The 20,822-nt window shown below is 46.5% G+C and overlaps 1 protein-coding gene across 1 annotated transcript in view; it reads left to right on the top strand.

Moving 5' to 3' along the window:
• Nucleotides 1–20,822, top strand: part of Kctd19 (potassium channel tetramerization domain containing 19) — a 31,377-nt gene that overhangs the window by 7,237 nt on the left and 3,318 nt on the right. Inside the window, exons 3-12 of the mRNA XM_013012812.1 lie at nt 8,668–8,818; nt 9,703–9,894; nt 11,294–11,425; nt 13,271–13,481; nt 14,817–14,977; nt 16,885–16,988; nt 17,447–17,589; nt 17,763–17,846; nt 18,105–18,219; nt 18,893–19,520. Coding sequence (XP_012868266.1) covers nt 8,668–8,818; nt 9,703–9,894; nt 11,294–11,425; nt 13,271–13,481; nt 14,817–14,977; nt 16,885–16,988; nt 17,447–17,589; nt 17,763–17,846; nt 18,105–18,219; nt 18,893–19,520 — 1,921 coding nt within the window. The remainder of the gene's footprint in view (nt 1–8,667; nt 8,819–9,702; nt 9,895–11,293; nt 11,426–13,270; nt 13,482–14,816; nt 14,978–16,884; nt 16,989–17,446; nt 17,590–17,762; nt 17,847–18,104; nt 18,220–18,892; nt 19,521–20,822) is intronic.

Here is a 20,822-nt window from a genome sequence, read left to right as displayed (position 1 = left end):
TTTCTTTTTGCTTATGTGGTGCTGAGGAATCGAACCCAGGGCCTCGAGCATGCAAGGCAAGCGCTCTACCACTGAGCCACCTTCCCAGCCCCTCTGTAGCATCTTTTACAATGAACCCCTATCAATAAAATTAGAACTTTGCCTCCAGCTAACTGAGATTCTTGTGCATTCCACAGGTATGTCTTATTCAGGGTTATCTGTAATCTGGTAGGCTTGTTGGAAAGCAGTGTAGAATGAGCAACAAGCTGAATGATGGGAAGTTAATCAAAGGCAGATGCTTGGGCTCACACTGCTACCCTGATCTCTACCTCCATCCCCTCTACCCACCCTTTATCTCTCCCATTCCCACTCCACCTGCCAATCTCTCACACCTCTAACCTCTAGCTTTGACCTCCATGGAGTACACCACAGGTCTATTATTGCCTTGATGCTGGTTGCAACATTTAATGTGTATTGAGCATCAGACACATTTTCAGCCCTGGAGCTTCAGGAGTGAGCCGCACAGTTATACAATGTAGGTAGAAATAAAAAAGAGTAGAAGGAGGGTGCTGGTGGCTCATGCCTTTAATTCCTAGCTACTCAGGAGGCTGAGATCTGAGGATCACGGTTCAAAGCCAACCTGGGCAGGAAACTCTGTGAGACTCTTTTTTTTGGGTCCAGTCGTGGGGCCTGAACTCTGGGCCTGGACGCTGTCCCTCAGCTCTTCAGCTCAAGGCTAGCACTCTACCACTTGAGCCACAGTGCCACTTCCGGCTGTTTTCTTTTTTTTTTTTGCTTTTGTGGTGCTGAGGAATCGAACCCAGGGCCTCAGGCATGCAAGGCAAGCGCTCTACCACTGAGCCACCTTCCCAGCCCCTCTGTGAGACTCTTATCTCCAATAAACTACTCAGAAAACTGGAAGTAGCGCTGTGGCTCAAGTGGTAGAGCTCTAGCCTTGAGCTGAGGAGCTGAGGGACAGCACCCAGGCCCAGAGTTCAAGCCCCATGACTACCAACAACAACATAAAAGAGTAGAGAAGTGAAATATGCTAAGGGAAAGAGGTCAAATATGTTTGAATTTATCTATAGAAAACAGACAAAAAGGATCATATTTTATTATTGTGGTTATCTAAAATATGCAGACTAGCTGGGTGCCAGTAGCTCATGCCTATAATCCTAACTACTCAGGAGGCTGAGATCTGAGGGTTATTACAGGTCTATACATAACATCATAGAGCTTCCTAGAACTTCATTAAATTCCTTACTTAAAAGTATTTATTAAGTTACTTTGTTACTTGTATTTATTAGATGTATAACTTCTTTTGTGACTTGTGTTTACATTCGGAACCTTGTACTTGCTGTTGCCCTTTTATACTTTGAGGTTATTTTTCAGATAGGGTTTCATTTTTTGTCCAGGGCTGTCCTCAGAGTTTGATCCTCTCCTACTTATGACCTTCCATGTAGCTAGGTTGACTGGTGTATGCCACCATGCCCAACTTACTGGTTGAGATGGAGTCTTACTAACCTTTGGACAGGACTGACTTCGAATTACAATCTTCTCAATCTCATCCTTCTGAATAACGGAGATTATAGGCATGAACCATTGTGCTCAGCTAAATGTACAATTTTATTAAAGTAAATTGCTCTGAGTCTTTCCTATGCCAATACCCCAATTGGAAGTCACAGCTGCTACTACAGTATGAAATTTCCTTTCAGTGTCACTCAGGAGAGTTCAAGGTTCGTTGCAAACTAGTGATTCCTTTTACTTTCCCCTTGAAGCCCACTGATGGAATAGTACACTGACGGACATGTTAATCCCTCTTCCTCTCTCCTTTCATCCTTTTTCTTCTTTTTAAACCCAGGGCCTTGTACATGATAATCATATGCTCTACCATTGAATTGGGCCCTGACCCCATGTTTCCTTTTTCACTGCTTTCTGGGCTCTTCTAAGTTTGCACCTGTTCCCCTCATGGCCAGCCTACTACCAGCAAGCAAGCCCAGTCTGCCTGTGTTCCTTGTACTCAAGGGAGCCCAGGAGTTTTTCTGTTGATCACACAAATAAATGAGGCTTTTAGGAAAATAGCCCAGTGGTGTCTCACGTTTCCTCTCACAATGTGAGAGCAGATTGCTACAGTGATCTTAGGAAGGAGATTCTAGAAGCAGAGAATCAAGTTTGTGGGTATGGGTGAGGGCACAACTCAAGTGTAAATCCCTTGACATGGTATCCGCAGCCTCACAGTCTGACTTGTTTGTCATAGCTCATATCTCAGCATATACACACCCCAACATGCATGCATAGCATTGTACACATGTATGCATGCACACACATACTACAAAGTTCTGCCAACATCCCTAAGTGCCCCACATGTTTATTTGCTATACTTTTCCCCTGTTCATTTTCCTAGAATGTGTTCCTTTTAAGATTTGGAACTGGAATCCTTTATGTATCACCTTTATAATAACAATAAAAAAAAATTTAGGGGCTGGGAAGGTAGCTCAGTGGTAGAGCGCTTGCCTTGCAGGCATGAGGCCCTGGGTTCAATTCTTCAGTGCCACATAAGTAGAAAAAGCCAGAAGTGGCGCTGTGGCTCAAGTGGTAGAGCGCTAGCCTTGAGCTGAAGAGCTGAGGGACAGCGCCCAGGCCCAGAGTTCAGGCCCCACGACCAACAAAAAAATAAAACAAAAATAAATAATTTGGCCTAAATATGGCCCACAAGAAATGTCAGGTTAGCCTGACATTTTCAGGCCGAGTTTGGTCTGTTCTCATAAGAAAGTCAATTTCTGGCTTGTGTTAGCACTAATTCTGTTGGGATTATGTATTCATCATGTCTTCTTTTCTGGACTGTGTCATTTTCATGCCGGTATTATTCCTAGAATCATTCACAGTACCTAGCAATTTCAAGCATTTAATAGACATCTGCTGAGAGAGGAGGAGGGCTGAATCCATCTCTGCAGAATGACCCCTCACTAGAGCCAGCAGGAAAGGGGCAGGTCAAAGATGCTATTCACTTCTTATTTGGCTTCTTTTGGTTGATAGCAGCCATTTTGCACATCCTTTTCTTATACCAGGCTTGCTTTCCAGGATCTTCAAAGCAGCGTAAGCCTTCCTTGTTTTTACAAGGCAGTAGGGGATTTGCAAGCTCCCCAAACTGCTTCACCATCACATTCCTTCACAACAGAGCATAAGCATCTCCAAGAAATGCTGCTGCCTCAAAAAGCTTCCTGTTAATCCCAGAGCTCTGCCAGCAGGGTGCATTTGTCTGCCATCTTTTGACAACACATACACACACGCCCCTGCACCATCAGTTTTACAGTGCTTCTTATTGACATATTTTTTCATTACTATCTAGGCCAAAAGCAACATTAATCATTCATCCTCCTGCTAGCAATTAGCCATCTGAATTCAGGTCTGTATTTTCTTAAAGAAATCCTCATTGTCTGGGCATGACAGGACAGGCCTGTAATCCCAGCTACTTGGGAGGCTGAGACAAGAGGATCTTGACTTGAGGCTAGCCTGGGAAAAAAGTTATTGAGACCCTGTCTCAGAAACAAACTGGGCAGGGGCTGGGAAGGTGGCTCAGTGGTAGAGCTCTTGCCTTGCATGCATGAGGCCCTGGGCTCAATTCCTCAGCACCACATAAGCAGAAAAAGCTGGAAGTAGCACTGTGGCTCAAGTAGTAGAGTGCTAGCCTTAAGCTGAAGAGCTCAGGGACAGTGGCCAGGCCCAGAGTTCAAACCCCATGACCAACAAAAAAAAAGGACTAGGGTATGGCTCACGTGATAGAGTACCTGCCTGGCAAGCATGAGTTCAATCCCCAGTACTCCCCTCCCTACAAAAAGAAAGAAGATATTCTCCCTCTAACAACTTTCTAGGTTATAACCCTGTGAACAGTAAAATTCCTGTCAGTTGTTGGTGGCTCATACCTGTAATCTTAGCTACTCAAGAGTCAGATCTGTGAGGATCAAGGTTTAAAATCAGCCTGGGCAGGAAAGTCTATGAGACTCTTATCTCCAATTCAGGAATCAGCCTTGTGCTTCTGGGCCTAGTATAGAAATGATGTTTTGAGTCAGCATGCAGTATCACCTCACTGTTGTAATCTGCATGGATTTACTTGCTTTAATTTCAGGATTTGTCAAACTTTCCTTTCTTGGGGAAGATGATGTTTCTCACATCTTAAATAGTGAAACATAGAAGGAAATGAAGATTTTTATTTCTACAAAATAGATCAACTTGGGCTGAGAAGGTGGCTCAGTGGTAGAGCGCTTGCCTAGCATGCCTGAGGCCCAGGGTTCAATTCCTCAGCACCACATAAGCAAAAAGAAAAAAGCCGGAAGTGGTGCTGTGGCTCAAGTGGTAGAGCGCTAGCCTTGAGCTGAAGAGCTGAGGGACAGCACCCAGGCCCAGAGTTCAGGTCCCACGACCGGACCCCCCCCCAAAAAAAAATAGACCAACTAGTATATCTCCACTAGTCCATCTCTTGTCAAGCTAGTTGGACTGTCATTTCTGGTCACATCAACCCAGAGGACACACACCGTACTGAACAATACTTTCAAACAGGAAGTCCTAGGCTGTCCTCATATAATCAGGTCATCATCCTGGAGAGATTTCCCGTCCCACTGTCCCCCTCTCCTGTGGCCAATTTAGAGTTGTTCAGGGCACCAGTTTTTCCCACTAAGAGAGTTTGGATTTGGAGTTGTAGGTAAAGTAAGTGGCACGTTCACATTTCTCTGATCCCTAATCGGTCACCTTGGTACAGACTTGGGATCCTCTGCTTTCTTTTAGGACCTTCCTAATTCACTATCCTTTCTGTACTGCACATTTGTCTTTCTATCCACTACTAGTTAGCCTTAAGCTGAGCTCTTTCTTTTTTTTTTTTGTGTCGGTCATGGGGCTTGAACTCTGGGCCCGGGCGCTGTCCCTCAGCTCTTCAGCTCAAGGCGAGCACTCTACCACTTGAGCTACAGCGCCACTTCCGGTTTTCTAGTGGTTTATTAGAGATAGGAGTCTCACGGTCTCTTCTGCCCGGGCTGGCTTTGAACCGAGATTCTCAGATCTTAGCCTCCTGAGTAGCTAGGATTACAGGCGTGAGCCACCGGTGCCCGGCAAGCTGAGCTCTTTCTTCCTGCCATCTTCTCTCCCTGTCTTTCCTTCCTCCCAGTCTCTCTGCCTTTTAAGTCTTCTCTCTGGTCGCTGTCTTCATGGCCCTCTGAACTCAACTCTGCTACTGTCATCCTGTACTGGCTTTGCCTATGGTCTTAGAAACTCCACATCTTTCTCAGTGTTGTGATTGCTGTCCACTTCCCCTCCAGCTCCTTTTGCATCACTTTCCTGTCACCCAAGGTCAACTACTCACTCATCCAGAAAACTTTCTCCACCCAAGCTCCATCCTAATGAGAGCTAACAGCTTGGCAGAGCAGCGTGCAGTACCAAGTCAAGGCACCAGAAAGCTGAGGTCCTCTTCTAATAATGTGGAAGAAATCCCAGGGTTCCTAGAGAGCCAGACACTTTATAACTATCAGGGCACTGGTGGCTCATACCTGTAATCTTAGATACTCAGGAGCTTGGTATCTGAAGATCTCAGTTCAAAGCCAGCCCAGATAGGAAAGTCTGTGAAACTCTTATCTCCAAGTAACTATCTAAAAAACCAGAAGTGGGGCAGTGGCTCAAAGTGGTAGCACTAGCCTTGAGCAAAAAAGCTCAGGGACAGCGCCCAGCCCTGAGTTCAAACCCTGTGACTGACTTTGGTTCAAACACCCCAAAACAACTGGTTCTAGATCTTAGCATATGTAAATCATTGGTTTTATTTTGTTTTTTGTTGTTGTTGTTGTTTTTTGGTCTGGTTGTGGGGCCTGAACTCTGGGCCTGAGCACTCTCCCTCAGCTCTTCAGCTCAAGGCTAGTGCCCTACCACTTTAGCCACAGAGCCACTTCCGGCTTTTTTCTTTTTGCTTATGTGGTGCTGAGGAATCGAACCCAGGGCCTCAGGCATGCAAGGCAAGCGCTTTACCACTGAGCCAACTTCCCAGCCCAATCATTGGTTTTAATGTCTTTCTTTTCCTCTAAGCTGATCTCTCTCTGCCCAAGTAGAAATCCTCAATGCACAATGACTATTTCTCAAGTGAATGAGTTGCAGTCTCCCAGCATTCAACACATGCAGTCTCCCTTAATACTCAGTATCCTAGGCAAACATGGGTCATTTCCAGTTCTCCCTCAAGTCCTTTAGTTACCCAAAATAGGGATGATGGTCCCACTCTCGGTTCACATCCTTTTGCAGAGGATGATTAGAAGGGGACAGTTTATAGAAATGGCCACTAGGGGGCTCTTCTGACCACTCAGGATTTCCAAGAATACCCTCACCAGGACTAGCAATTAGAGACAGGTTCTTTTTTTAAAAATTATTATTATTTTTAACTGTATTTTTTTGTCTTTTCTTTTTTGGTACTGGGGATCGAACCCAGGACGTTGCACTTGCTAGGCAAGAGCTTTGCCACTGAGCTACATCCCAGCCCATGAGACAGGTTCTTTTATTATTATTGAATCTAAGCTTTTCTTTCCTTAAAAGGCTCTTAGGGGATAAAATTGGCTATAGGGTACTTTCAAAGAACCATTTTACCAGAAAGGAAAAAAAAGACCATTTGTCCTGCTATTTCCATAAAAAATTAGGAAAATATTGTTTTCTGCTAAGGCAGGGTCAGAAACAGTTAGCTTAATGTCATGATCATCTGCAGGACTGGAGAGAGAACAGGGCCCTGAAGACCTTTCAGCCCACTCTCTGCTCTAAGCCTCAGCCCTGCCTGGTTGGGGTTCTCCATACCACTCTCACCCACCCCTGGCAATATGCTCCTTGAAGCCATGATGCTCTCCACGTGGGAGACCTCTTAGATAAACTGAAAAGCCTTTTACCTAGCTCTCTCCTCAGTAAATCTGACAAACGAATGTGTGTGATTTGAAAAATGTGGAGCACTGTACCCAATATAAGGCACTTATTATACTTTGATTTCCCTACTTAGACCACTTCCTAGAATTCTATTGAACACATACAATGAGCGAATCACATTTATAACAGGTTTGAAAAGGGTTTTTAACTACTCAAGAGAAATAGAAGTGGAGGTGTTAGAGTATTTTAGACTTTGCTAGAAAACCATGCAGACATTCAGGTACAGAGAACAAAAAAAGGTTTATTGGCAGGAAAGGGGCCGGCAAGACCCCTTCTCACAGGGGAGAAGTGAGAAGAAGCACTGGCTGTTGTCTGAGGTGACCTATATAACCTAGGAGGCCTAGGAGGGGCTGGAAGGGGCTAGGAGGCAGAGACCTTGGTGTGGATGTGAGGACCAGGGGCTTCATCATGGTGGACTAGGATTTATGGCTGCTATCCAAATAGTAGATAAGGGGCCTTGAAGCTGCCCAGACCTGAAGGTCACTCTACGGGGCTCTTGTTTCCCTATATGGTGGTAGCCGCCCCAAGGTAAAAGGAAGTTGGAGGCTGATTATTTACTGCCTTTTCTAAATGGGCCTAGTGTTGCCTAGGAAGGGAGCATGCTAAGCTGTGGAGAGGGGAAGGAGCGTGCTAAGCTGGGAAGGGAGCTCATTGGGCTAACAGGAGGGGTGGGAGAGTACCACTCTTGAGCGAAAAAACTAAGCAAGAACACAGGGTCCTGAGTTCAAATTTCAGTACCAGCACAAGACAGAAAGAGGAGAGGGAAAGAGAGAGAGAGAGAGAGAGAGAGAGAGAGAGGATAGCAGAAAGCATCACATTTTAAATGATTAAATATAAACTAATCCTTGTATTATGATAAATTACTATTACCCACCATACATAAAAATTATAAGACCAAAAATTGTTTTGACTTGGCATTCATGGTTCATGCCTATAATCCTACCTACTTCTGAGGCTGAAATCTGAGGACTGAGGTTCAAAGCCAGTCCAGGCAGGAAATCCATGAGACTCTTATCTCCAATTAACCACTCAAAAGCAACCAGTGAAGCTGTGGCTCAAGTGGTAGAATACTAGCCCTAAGTAAAAAACCTAAAGGACAGAGCCCAATCCCTGAATTCAAGCCTTAGCACAGACAGAAAAAAAAATAAATGTTTCAAAAGCCAGAAGAGAACCAGGAATGATGGCACATACCTATGATCCCAGCACTCAGAAGGCTGAGGCAGGAAGATCAAGAGTTCAAGACCAATTTGGGCTATATAGGGAGATGTGTCTCAAAAAAAGGCGCTAGGATGTGGTTCAAGAGATAGAGTGATGGTTTAGCAAGTACAAGGGCCTACATTCAAATTTCAATACTATTAAAAAATCAGAAGAGTTATTAGAATTTTTTTAAAGTATTAGCATGCCATCTTATAGTTTTCACTTTTTGTATGATAAATTTAGTTTGAAATACCTTACCAAAGTGAGTTACATACTGTTTTTGCTAGATAGTTAACAGGTTCTGATTATCAAGGAGCAATGTTCTTTTCTTTTGGTTAGTCATGGGGCTTGAACTCTGGGCCTGGGCATTGTCCCTCAGCTCTTCAGCTCAAGGCTAGCGCTCTACCACTTGAGCCACAGTACCACTTCTCAAGGACTTTCTTGCCCAGGCTGGCTTTGAACTGTGATCTTCAGATCTCAGCTCCTGAGTAGCTAGGATTACAGGCGTGAGCCACTGACGCCCAGTTCAAGGAACAATGTTCTTTATCTTCCTAGACTCTGGATAATCTGAAGGAAGGGAAGCACCACCTCCGAGTGCGGCCTGCAGACATTCCTGTTGCTGAGAGAGCATCTCTGAACTACTGGAGAACATGGAAGTGTATCAGCAAACCCTCAGAATTTCCAATAAAAAGTCCAGCTTTCACAGGTAGAATCAAGGGTGGGCCACCTCCTGCCCCAAGCCCACACATCCCAGCTCTCCTCACCCTAACAGAAGTGGCTTCCATTCAAAGTACCCTCATCTCTGAGCTAGTTCTGGTGATTTCTCTCGTACCTGCCCCCTCCATGGCTGCTTGGCCACTAGAACTATGTACCTGTTCTATATTCATTCCTCTGCCCACTGGTTTCCCTTAGGTAAGGGAAAACTGTCTTCCACCTCCTAGGCATTCATGCTTATCAGTGAGTTTGAGCTTCCAGGAGAATAAAAACACTAATTGGTTGGTCACAGTTGGTTGGCTTGAGCCAATTAGAAAAGATTAAAATGAGCCAGCCACCAGGGGCTTGTGCCTGTAACCCTACCTACTTAGGAGACAGATCTGAGGATAGTGGTTCAAAGCTAGCCCAGGCAGAAAAGTCCATGAGACTTTTATCTATACTTAACCAGGAAAAAGCTAGAAGTGAAGCTGTGGCTCAAGTGGTAAAGCAACAGCCTTTAGTGAAAAAGCTAAGGAACAATGCCCAGTACTGAGTACTGCGTTTAAGCCCCAGTACTGTCATATACACAGAAAAAGACGGAAAGGAAGGGAAGAGAAGGGAGAGGGAGAGGGAGAAAGAAGGGAAGGGAGAAAGGAAGGGAGAAGGAAGGAAAGAAAGAGGCTAAATGAACTTAGTGACTTTGTGTACATAAGCCAAAATATCACATGTCCCCTGTTCCTCATAATCTGTGGAGAAAAATATTTTTTAATGCTCCGCTTCCCCACCTTAAAGCTCTCTCAGAAGGCGGTGTGCCTAAGGGCTGTGTCCTGGGTCTTCTCTCCAGGGACCCTGGGCTCATGGAGGTGGTGACAGACGCTTTCTATACATATCCTCTAGGCTTGCATGATAAAGCCCCTTTGGGGCTCATGGACACACCACTGTTAGACACAGAAGAGGAAGTACACTACTGCTTCCTGCCCTTGGACCTGGTGACCAAGTATCCAAGCCTAGTGACTGAAGACAACCTGCTGTGGCTGGCTGAGACTGTGGCCCTCATCGAATGCGAGTGCAGCGAGTTCCGCTTCATTGGTGATTGCTCTGCAGGGGCCCAGGGCATAAGCTGATAAGGTCACCCACCCTTACCCACTGCAGATCCCATGGAGCCCCAGCCTGAAGAGCTTTCTGGGTGGAGGTGGAAGTCTGGACAGTCTTCCAGGAAACAAGTAGATTCCAGTATTAGACTCTCACTTGGCTTAGAGCTATTTTACCCCTTATTTCTTTTGGAATGGCCTGGCTGCCTGGCTATAAAACTTCTGGAGGTGATGTCAGGGGCCAGTAGAGCCATAGATGTGAAGGCAAGAATCCAAGGTCAGCTTCTTTTATTTTTTACCCTACCCTTCCATCTCCAACTGGCCTCCAGACCTCACCTCTTGTTACTATAGAATAAGGAAATTGGGTTTCAAAGAATAGGTCTGCCTGCTGCACTTCAGCTATACTCAGAGTACAAAGGACGGGGGCGGGGGGGGGGGGAGGTGTCAACAATGACAACTTCCCCAGAGCTGGGTAAAATGATGGGCTTGAGCTAGTGACCTCAAGAGTGATGAAATAGAACTCCCACCCCTGCCCAGAAGAGAGCATCCTTACCCCCAAACCCCAGAACCAGTTCTGCTAGAGGGCCTCTCTTACCCCAGCTGTTGTTGCCTAGACAAACAAGTTGTTCCAGGAGGTTGAATGCCTAGAACCTCAGCCATTCAGATTCAAAGGCATCTAGTAAGTTTTCAGTGAGGGCTGGGAATGTGGCTTAGTGGTAGAGTGTTTGTCTAGCATGTATGAAGCCTTGGGTTCGATTCCTCATTACCACATAAACAGAAAAAGCTGGAAATGCGGTGGCTCAAGTGGTAGAGTGCTAGCCTTGAGCAAAAGAAGCTCAGGGACAGTGCCCAGGCCCTGAGTTCCTGCCCCAGGACTGGCAGAAAAGAAAAAGAAAAGAATCTCCAAGTTGATTCACATAGAATGCTAGCATTGGCTCCATCTTGGCCTCCCACACTGAAGTCCAGGTAGGGACAAACTGCAATTGCCCCCTACCAAGCCAGGCTCTGTGGGGTGCCTCCCCTCTAAGGAGCAAGACAACTCCCTCTTGTGGAATGACATGTCCTCCAACCAAGACTCTCAGGGTAAGTCTCAAAGCAGTGTGCTCCCCAAGAAGGTCCTCGTTTGAGACTGACCCAGGCCAAGCCATGGGCGCCCATACCTCTAATTCATTATGTATGAGAACAGAGTAATTTGGGGTCTTTCACCTTGAAGGCCACAGATTGATAGCTAAATCTAATCAGGCATGTTTAGAACTTGTTTCAGAATAAGGAGAATTTTCGAAAAAAAGAAGAAGAAAGGAGAGATTAGGGTAAGGTACAGCACTAAAAACCTGCCAGAACTTGAACCTCTAGTTAAGTCAGACACTTAACACGTGTTGCTTTCCTTTGCTTTCAAGTGAATTTTCTCCGCTCACACAAGATCTTACTACCAGATAATTTCTCCAACATAGATGTGTTAGAAGCCGAAGTCGAAATTCTGGAAATCCCTGAGCTCACAGAAGCAGTACGGCTGTGTCGAATGAACATGGGTATGTTGCCTGGGATCTTTCACCTCCCCTTGACATTCTGGGCTAATCTAGGCTTTATCAGAAAAGCCAAGAACAAACATCGCCTCTCATATAGCCACTTTGGCCTGAAACTCCGCATGAGTTCAGTCTTCTCTGCTCAGCACCCCACGGGGATAAGGTTGGCCTGCCAAGGCCAAAAGAAATCTAGGCTGGTCTGGACTCAGAGCAGAGCCTAGATAGGAAAACAGGCCCCTAATGTCCTGGGGAGGGAGGCTGGGCCTGAGGGCTGCCCTACCTGTGGAAATCCTGGGTACCTACAACTCTCAGTCTTCACCTTCCATATCCAACTTGTGAGCCTGTAAATATTTGGGTGAATATCCCACCAGTTATTCAGTTACTCCCTGCCCTGTCTCCCCCCATCTCACAATTGGATATTTCTGATATTTCCTGAACCCTATCCAGGCCAGGCCTCTGTGTTCTTAAGCTCTGCCTTGTTCCAGTGGCTCCTTGCCTCTTAATTCTGATTTACCTTTCGTCATTCCATTTCTCAAATCCTATACATATTCCATGGAGGCACTTGGCCCAAGGGAATAAGGCATCTCCCTGTGTTCAGGCCCAGCCTTCTCCCAGGCAAATGGAGTCTTGTCCTATGTGGAAGGAGTGGCATCCTGCAGCCATTCTCGGGAGCCTGTCTCAGGGCCTTATTTAACGGAGTACAAGTTCAACTTTTCCTCAAATGCTTCCAATCCTCAGAAAGCATAGATCATTGTAAGATGCGTAGACTAGTGCCTGCTCCCTACAAGCAATATGGAGATGGAAGTATGTTTGTAGACAGATTCCTCTCAAACCAAAGCATGGTGTTGGCCCTTTATAAAGCAGTATAATGATCCAGGCACTAGGGGCTCATGCTTATAACCCTTGCTACTCAGGAAAGAGGCTGAGATCTGAAGGCTCTCAGTTCAAAGCCAACTCTGGCAGAAAGATTGTGAGATTTTTGTCTCCAATTAACCAGCAAAATGCAGGACTGGAGGCATGGCTTAAGTGGTAGACTGCTAGCTTTGAGCAAGAAAGCTGAATGAGACTGTGAGACATGAGGCCTTGAGTTCAAGGGAGGGAGGGAGGAAGGAAGGGAGGGAGGGAGGGGAGAATAACTAAGGGAAACAGAGCTGGTAGCCTTGATGAGGGACAGAGCTGACTTCAACCCCAGCCTTGTCCCTGTCTAGCTCTATGGCTACTTGTTCTAACTACCTTCCCATAAACGACCAAGTTGAGGAGGGATAGGATATTTAGCCCCTCTGGACACAGTGTATTCATTTGTGTAACAATTATAGCACTAACTCTGGATACACTAAAATAGGTGATCTATGCAAGTCCCCTAGTAGTTTTCCAGCTAGTCCACAATTGCTCCCTGGACAGAGTCCTGTCATCTGTGTTAATTGTGTTCAGTGGACTACATCCTGTGACTGCAACAAGTGTACCTACAAGCCACAAACCCAAATATACAATCTGCAAATAACCACACATAGTAAATCTCTGGACCAGCAATTGGGGCTGAAAAGCCTGTGGCTCCCATTGGTTGCTGATCTTACCTTAGAATGGGCAGAGCTTGGAACAAATGGAGATTCCTTTGGAGTCTTTATTCTGAGATTTCCAAAATTCAGATGTTAGTGACATAGCTAATGAATCCCACCCGCCCCCACCTTACCTTGCTTCCTGTCAAAGAATTCTGACCACTAAATTTGACAAATCTATACTACTGTAAGCCACTTAACTCTTTATCAGGGCAGAGAAGGGATTCAGACCCACAGTCCCCAATTTGGCTATAATCATGGAAATCTAGAAGTTACCCCTTTCTTCCCTACACAGGTGGCTGTTCACGGACCTCCTGTCCTTCCCCAAGCCCTGGAAAAGCAGGGCGTGCAGCTGGCCTAGAATCTGTGAAGCCCCTGTACATGATGGCCCTGGGTCTGCTGGTTAAGTACCCAGACTCTGCGCTAGGACAACTCCGCATTGAGAGCACACTGGATGGAAGCAGATTGTACATCACAGGGAATGGGGTCCTCTTCCAGCATGTCAAGTAAGTCCTTCTAAGGGGAGTCACTTGGTCCCATCAGACTGGGCTTTACCACTTCTCTAGGACCAATCTAGAACCTTTCCCATGATCCAGAAGGGAAGAGTGTTCTTGGATCCACCCATCATTTTACCTTCCATCACCACTAGATTCAGGCTTCTGAGGACATAGAGGCCAAGGTACCAGGGTCCCCAAAATGCAAGGGTTTCAAGCTACCTCCTATTTTATTTTATTTTATTTATCTTTTTTTTTTGTCGGTCATGGGGCTTGAACTCTGGGCCTGGGCGCTGTCCTTCAGCTCTTTAGCTCAAGGCGAGTGCTCTACCACTTGAGCTACAGCGCCACTTCCGGTTTTCTGGTGGTTTATTGGAGATAGGAGTCTCATGGTCTCTCCTGCCCGGGCTGGCTTTGAACCGTGATCCTCAGATCTCAGCCTCCTGAGTAGCTAGGATTACAGGCGTGAGCCACCAGCACCCGGCTACCTCCTATTTTATTCTCCTCTACTTTATGCTAAATCTGAGGTGATCGGGTCTCCATCATACCCTCAGCCTGCTGGGAACCCCACCCCAAGTAGATCTCTGCAAAGATTCTCTCCACCCTAAGAGATCTCCAGGGTGAGCTCCTAAAAAGCAAGGCAGAGGGTACCCACAGAGTATGATGTCTGGCCTTTCTCCTGAGGAGTGAACACAGAATATCCCCATTAATGCCACAGCATGGATTCTAATCCTAGAAGGGTAAACTGAGGTTCTGAACAGCAGCACAACCTTGCTGAAGTTGCAAAATTTATTAGTACCCAAACTAAAGGTAAAGTAGGGTTTTCCTAGGCCCATGTGGAAAGCATTAGCTAACCCTCAACACTATCTTACTCCAATTCTGGCATTTGGGGCCCTTTTTAAGGCCCCTTCCATCATCCATCTCTTTCCAATCATGCCCACCCTTGTAATGTCACAGAAAGCAACTTCAAATACCTTTGGAGGAGAGGGTTGGGTCATGACAGGCTGCATACCAAGGCTGAGAGATCTTGGGCATAAAGTTATAGGGACAGAAGGTTGTGGTCTGACTCTGGCCTAGCCTCTGAGCCTGAGACAGAGCCTGATGACTTGAGTCAGTTTAATGGACTCTTCTGAAATAGGTCAGGCTCTTCTCCTAAAGGGCAGATTCTGTCAAGGCTTATTGTCCTTCAAGGAATCTCCAGATTTGTGGCTAAAACAGGGAAATGAGGCTACTAGGGCCAGGTCTGAGCCAGCATTGTAGCAAGGGATCCTAGACAAAACATTTATAGGCTGGGATCTCTTGGTGTACTGAACTGAGGTGCTTCATGACAAGCTTTCTTCTGGGCAGGAATTGGCTGGGAACTTGCCGGCTACCCCTGACAGAGACCATTTCTGAGGTGTATGAGCTCTGTGCCTTCCTGGACAAGAGAGATATCACCTATGAGCCAATGAAAGTGGCTCTGAAGACTCATCTGGAACCAAGGACTTTACCCCCCATGGATGTGTTCAGTAAATGAGAAAACTTCCGGGTTTGAGCTAACATCAGGGGAGGGCTATGGGACTAGAGAGGAAAAGTAAATGGGCCAGGACCAGAAACTGTAGATGGGAGAGAAAGTCAAGCCAACAGCTATGGGTTCTCCCTAATGGGAGAATTTTGTAGGTGCTCTCTCCTTACTTCTTTTTTTTTTTTTTTGGTCTGGTTGTGGGGCTTGAACTCTGGGCCTGGGTGCTGTCCCTCAGCTCTTCAGCTCAAGGTAGCACTCTACCACTTGAGACACAGCGCCACTTCCAGCTTTTTTTTTTTTTTTGCTTATGTGGGATTGAGGAATTGAACCCAGGGCCTCATGCATGCAAGGCAAGCGCTCTACCACTGAGCCACCTTCCCAGCCCCTCTCTCCTTACTTCTAAGCCCATAATTCATCTCAGAATATAGAGACAGGATTGCAACACAGCCTAGGGCTGCCCAGATCCCTCAGGACAAGCTGAGCATGACCCCAGGAGCCAACAGGCAGTATCATTTGTTTCTCACAAACACACAGAAATATCCCTAGGTCTCCATGTAACAGATAAAACAGGGGCAGGGGCTCAGGGAAAAATGTTGTTCCAATTTTACAGTGGTCAAGCTGAGTCTCCAATCTAAGTCCCAAATTAATGTTGTTTACTAGTTAACAAGCTTTTATTAACAAATTTTCTAGGCAAAGATTAAACTACATTATTATGATCCAGTACCACTCAGCACTTCCTGAGCACATACCATATACCTGGACAGGTAGATACACTGTAGGTACAGAATTGAGTAACAAAGACTCAGTTCCTATCTTCCTAGAGCTCACAGCCTAATTTTATACATTCTACCTCCTGGGCACATAATCAGGTTATATATCTACATCACAAAGCTCATTAGAATGAGCCCTAAATATAGTTACCTGATGGAGAGGGTTCATCTTCCCATTATAGGGCCCTGTGACATGCATACCTACAGCCTTAGTCGATGTATAGAAGTGACTGTCTGTATGATATCTATCAAGCCATAAGGATAGAAAAATTCTTAGCTTCAGGCTGGTGGCCACATGAAAAGCTATATTCCCACAGCCCAGCCGTCGGAAACCAGAGTTAGCTGCTTTTGTTTTTTTGTCAGTTGTGCGGCTTGAATTCTGAGCCTGAGCACTGTTCCTGAGCTCTTCAGCTCAAGGTTAGCGCTCTACCACTTGAGCCACACATACCACCTACGGCCTTTTCTGCTTATGTGGTGCTGAGGAATCAAACCCAGGGCCTCATGAATACAAGGCAAGCACTCTGCCACTGAGCCCCAGAGTTAGCTGTTTGTGTAGGTAAACAGGAGCATCCACCCAGCTTTCTTGCTTTTCTTTTCTTTTTTTTTTTCCGGTTGTGGGCTTGAACTCTGTGCTTGGGTGCTATCCCTCAGCTCTTCAGCTCAAGGCAAGCATTCCACCCCTTGAGCCACAGCGCCACTTCCGGTTTTCTATGGCTTATTGGAGATAAAGAGTCTCACGGACTTTTCTGCCTGGGCTGGCTTTGAACCGTGATCCTCAGATCTCAGCCTCTTGAGTAGCTAGAATTACAGGTGTGAGCCACCAGCGCCCGGATCCACCCAGCTTTCTTGAGGGAAGTGAGTCAAAGAGGCAGTGCTCTGGGGTTGGGTTTTTAGAGGGCTTCCTTGCTCACTCCAGGGTTATTAGCTGACCCTAAAAGTTGCCATTCTAAGCCCAGCTCACCCCCTACCAAAGCTAAATGGTGAGCAGTAGAGAAGGCTTGTGTCAGGAATTTCTGCTGTTTCTCAGAGTAGGCAACCTGATATGAATAATAAAGATATGAAGTCTTACCATGCAAACACTATTGCCTTACTCATTTCTCTTCTGGCCATATGATGTGTTCCCTTTCATTGTTTCCTATAGATGAGGAGTGGACAGCAGAGATCACTGTGTATTCCCCACAACAGATCGTCAAAGTTTATGTTGGAAGCCACTGGTATGCAACTACTCTGCAGACCCTGCTGAAGGTACTGCTGGCCCCAGCTGCCCTCCTCCCCCTTTGATTTCCCCACCTGAGCTGCTCATACAGATTCCAGTAACTGTATTAGAACCAGTACTTTCCCCTAGCATTTATTCCCTGGTACTTATCCTATGGACAGAAATGAAATGAGTAGCATGCTGGGAATTCTTCAGAAGTATGAGTAAGGAGGAGGCCATTTCTGAGGAGCCTGGACTGAGGAGGTAGTGTAGGGTTCCAAATGCTAGTCGGGGGTAAGAGAGGTGTCTGGGGAGCAGGGAAAGTTGAAGCAGGAATGCTCTGCTTCTCATTATGGCTCCCTGTGGCCAACAAGACCAGCACATGGAAGTCCTAAAACCTCTCTGCTCTAAAGAGGTCGGGTAAAATGAAGTGAGAAATGACTAATCTGTTCTTTGTTAAAGACTCAGCCCTTGGGACTAACTGATTCTGGCATCCAATCCCCTTCAGTATCCAGAACTACTGTCCAATCCTCAGAGAGTGTACTGGATTACATATGGACAGACTCTGCTCATCCATGGGGATGGCCAAATGTTCCGACACATTCTCAACTTCCTGAGACTTGGAAAACTGTTTTTGCCATCTGAATTTAAGTAAGCAAAGCAAGATAAGCATACAAAGAAATCACCTAGGCTGATCCTTTCTTCTGTAACAAAGAAACCCCATTTGCAGCCTTCGGGGAAAGGGTTCTGTTATTTCCAATATGGATACTGTTGTTTGGGGCATCTCCACCCAGGTGTCCAGTCTGACATCTTCTTGTTTGTAGGGAATGGCCTCTCTTCTGCCAGGAGGTAGAGGAATATCACATCCCGCCCCTCTCAGAAGCTCTCATACAATGTGAGGCATACAAGTAAGAAAACTTCACTCAGGATTCCATGTTTGGGGTTTGAACCTTTACATTCCTCTTTGAAATACTAAGTCCTGCCTGCCAGTGGGACCTATTAACTGTGAGACTGAGGGAGCGAAATGGGCTCAGGCTTGGCCAACAACTTAAGCAAAATCTTTGTGAGCTCCCTTTTCTCTATCATTAACTCCCAAAAGGTAGACATAACCAATAAACTTGATGAGAATTTTTCACCTACTAACCATCCCCCTTTGGTCTCCACAGGTCCTGGACCCAGGAGAAAGAATGTGAAAATGAAGAAGCTTTTCCCATCAGGAAACTGCATGTAGTGACAGAAGGACCAGGGTCACTGGTGGAGTTAGGTAGAGACGTCAAAGAAGTAAGTCCCAGCCTTATTTGGTTAGTGGTTTCCTTAAAAACAAAACAAAAAGCATACTGATACCACCTTGGTGTTGGTGGTGCCTGCCTATAATCCTAGCAACTCAGAAGGCTGAGATCTGAGGATCCTGGTTCAAAGACAGCCCGTGTAGGAAAGTCTCTGAGATCCTTATCTCCAATTAACTATTTTATAAAAAGCTGGAACTGTCACTGTGGCTCAAAGTCTAAAGCATTAGCCTGGAGCACAAAAGCTCAGGGACTATGCCCAGGTGCTGAGTTCAAGCCCCAGGATCTGTACAAAACAAAAAAACAGAAACAAACAAAAAAAAAAAACCCAAGACTACAGGGTTCAGGGGACAGGCTCAACTACTGAGAGGCTGGTGAAGTGAGAAAGCAGAACCTACATGGGTTCTGCTAGTTCCTACTAGTGCAGGAACTAGTTTCTTAACCTTAAGGAGGCCAAAGGATGTGTTAAACCACTTGTGGCCTGGGGTGCTGATAATCTCTTAGTAGAGTGTGAGAGATCTCTGGGCTGGCACCACCTCCATTCAGACAGAGCAAAGCTGAAATTATGTCAGAGATAGGATGAAGTCTTGAAGGACCAGCTTTTAGGTCTTAGGGAGGCTCTGACAATGTAGAACAAACCCAGAGCTACTGTACTCCTTTCTCCTCAGACCACAGCCTGCATGCCTGTGGACTTCCAAGGCTGCAATGACAGGACTCCATGGAATAAAGCCAAGGGGAACCTGGCCAGGCCCAGTCAGATGGAAGAGGCTGAGCAGTACACCCGGACTGTCCAGGTCTCTCTTTGTCGAAATGCCAAGAGGGCAGGCAATCCTAGCACCTACTCACATTGCTCTGGTTTGTGTGCCAATCCTAGACACTGGGGGGCCCACCCTGAGAGTCCTCCCAAGAAGAAGTGCACCACCATTAACCTCACACAGAAATCTGAAACCAAAGACCCTCCTGTCACCCCCATGCAAAAACTCATCTCCCTGGTGAGAGAATGGGACATGGTCAATTGCAAACAGTGGGAATTCCAACCACTGACTGCCCCCTTAAGCAGTAACTTGGAGGAAGCTGCCATGCATCTTCCCTCAGGAAGTGAGGCTGCTTCCCAGCCCAGCGCCTCAGCTACCTGGAAAGTCCATTCCATAGCCTCAGAGAAGGATCCAGGCCCACAGGCAGGGGCTGGAGCTGGAGCAAAAGACAAGGGCCCAGAACCAACCTTTAAGCCATACTTCCCCACAAAAAGAACTGTCACCCTTAAAGACTGGGGCAAGCAGAAGCCAAAGGAGAGAGGTGAGTCCTATTCCATTCTTTTTTTTTTTCCTGGTCAGTCTTGGAGCCTGAACTCTGGGCCTGGGCTCTGTCTCTCAGCTCTTCAGCTCAAAGCTAGCACTCTACCATTTGAGCCACAGCACCTCTTCCGGCTTTTTCTGCTTATGTGGTACTGAGGAATCGAACCCGGGGCCTCATGTATGCAAGGCAAGCACTCTACCACTGAGCCACCTTCCCAGCCCTCCTATTTCATTCTTGACCTAAACTTCAATGGTAACAGAGAAGGAAAAACTCCTTGGCTAAAGCAATAGAGTGAAGCCGGGCGCTGGTGGCTCACGCCTGTAATCCTAGCTACTCAGGAGGCTGAGATCTGAGGATCTCGGTTCAAAGCCAGCCCGGGCAGGAGAGACCGTGAGACTCCTATCTCCAATAAACCACCAGAAAACCGGAAGTGGCGCTGTAGCTCAAGTGGTAGAGCGCTCACCTTGAGCTGAAGAGCTGAGGAACAGCGCCCAGGCCCAGAGTTCAAGCCCCACGACCAACAACAACAACAACAACAACAACAAAAAAGCAATAGAGTGAGTTAGTGACAAAAGAGAGTCTAGAGTTCTACTTACTGATGCCAGCTCTGTGCCATGCAGCAGACGCTGGCACAAAGGTATGACAAGAGGTCACATGAGGTGATGAGGACCCCTAGAAAGGAGCACGGGTAGGCTAGAGGGTGGGGATATGGCAGACAGGCAACGTCTAGGGTGTTTGTGAACGCACGGGCCCTTTATCTAGCTGGAGGCCCAAATTCCCGTGCAAAAGCCTGAAGACAAAGTCATCAGGTCATGTCTTGTGGGTTGAGTTTAGGTTGGGATACTCTGTTCTGAATCTGAGTAGGGTGGGAAGTCTCTGGATTTTCAAAAACAGGCAAGTGGTCAGGTATGAGCCCCAGAATGTTTTGCTCAGGGGCAGAGGAAGGAGGTGATATGTTAGGCATGAGTGCATTCTAGGCTGGGTCAATGGAGTTAAGCAGTGGAAGGAGGCAGGGGAATGGAAGGGCCAAAGTTTCAGGCTTGGCTGAATACAAAGGTGGGCTCCTACCGAGCTGAGTAGATGACAGAAGGTAGATCTTAGTGAAAAGCAAACAGGGCATGTGAGATGCTGAGGGGATCCAGGTGGACAAGTGCAGGAGATAGGAGGATCTATGGAAACTGGGGTGGAAATGGGCTGGCAGGAAGTGTACTGAGAACTGCCATACAGGCAGTTCCCTCTGCTCTCTCAAATTCTACAGCACTGGCACCCTTCCTTCTAATGGATCAGGCTCTTCTTGGACTC

Source organism: Dipodomys ordii, unplaced genomic scaffold, assembly GCF_000151885.1.
Source record: "Dipodomys ordii isolate 6190 unplaced genomic scaffold, Dord_2.0 Scaffold18, whole genome shotgun sequence".
NCBI classification, from domain to species: Eukaryota; Metazoa; Chordata; class Mammalia; order Rodentia; family Heteromyidae; genus Dipodomys; species Dipodomys ordii.
Note: the sequence above shows the minus strand (reverse complement) of the source record. Positions and strands in the feature narration are given on the sequence as shown.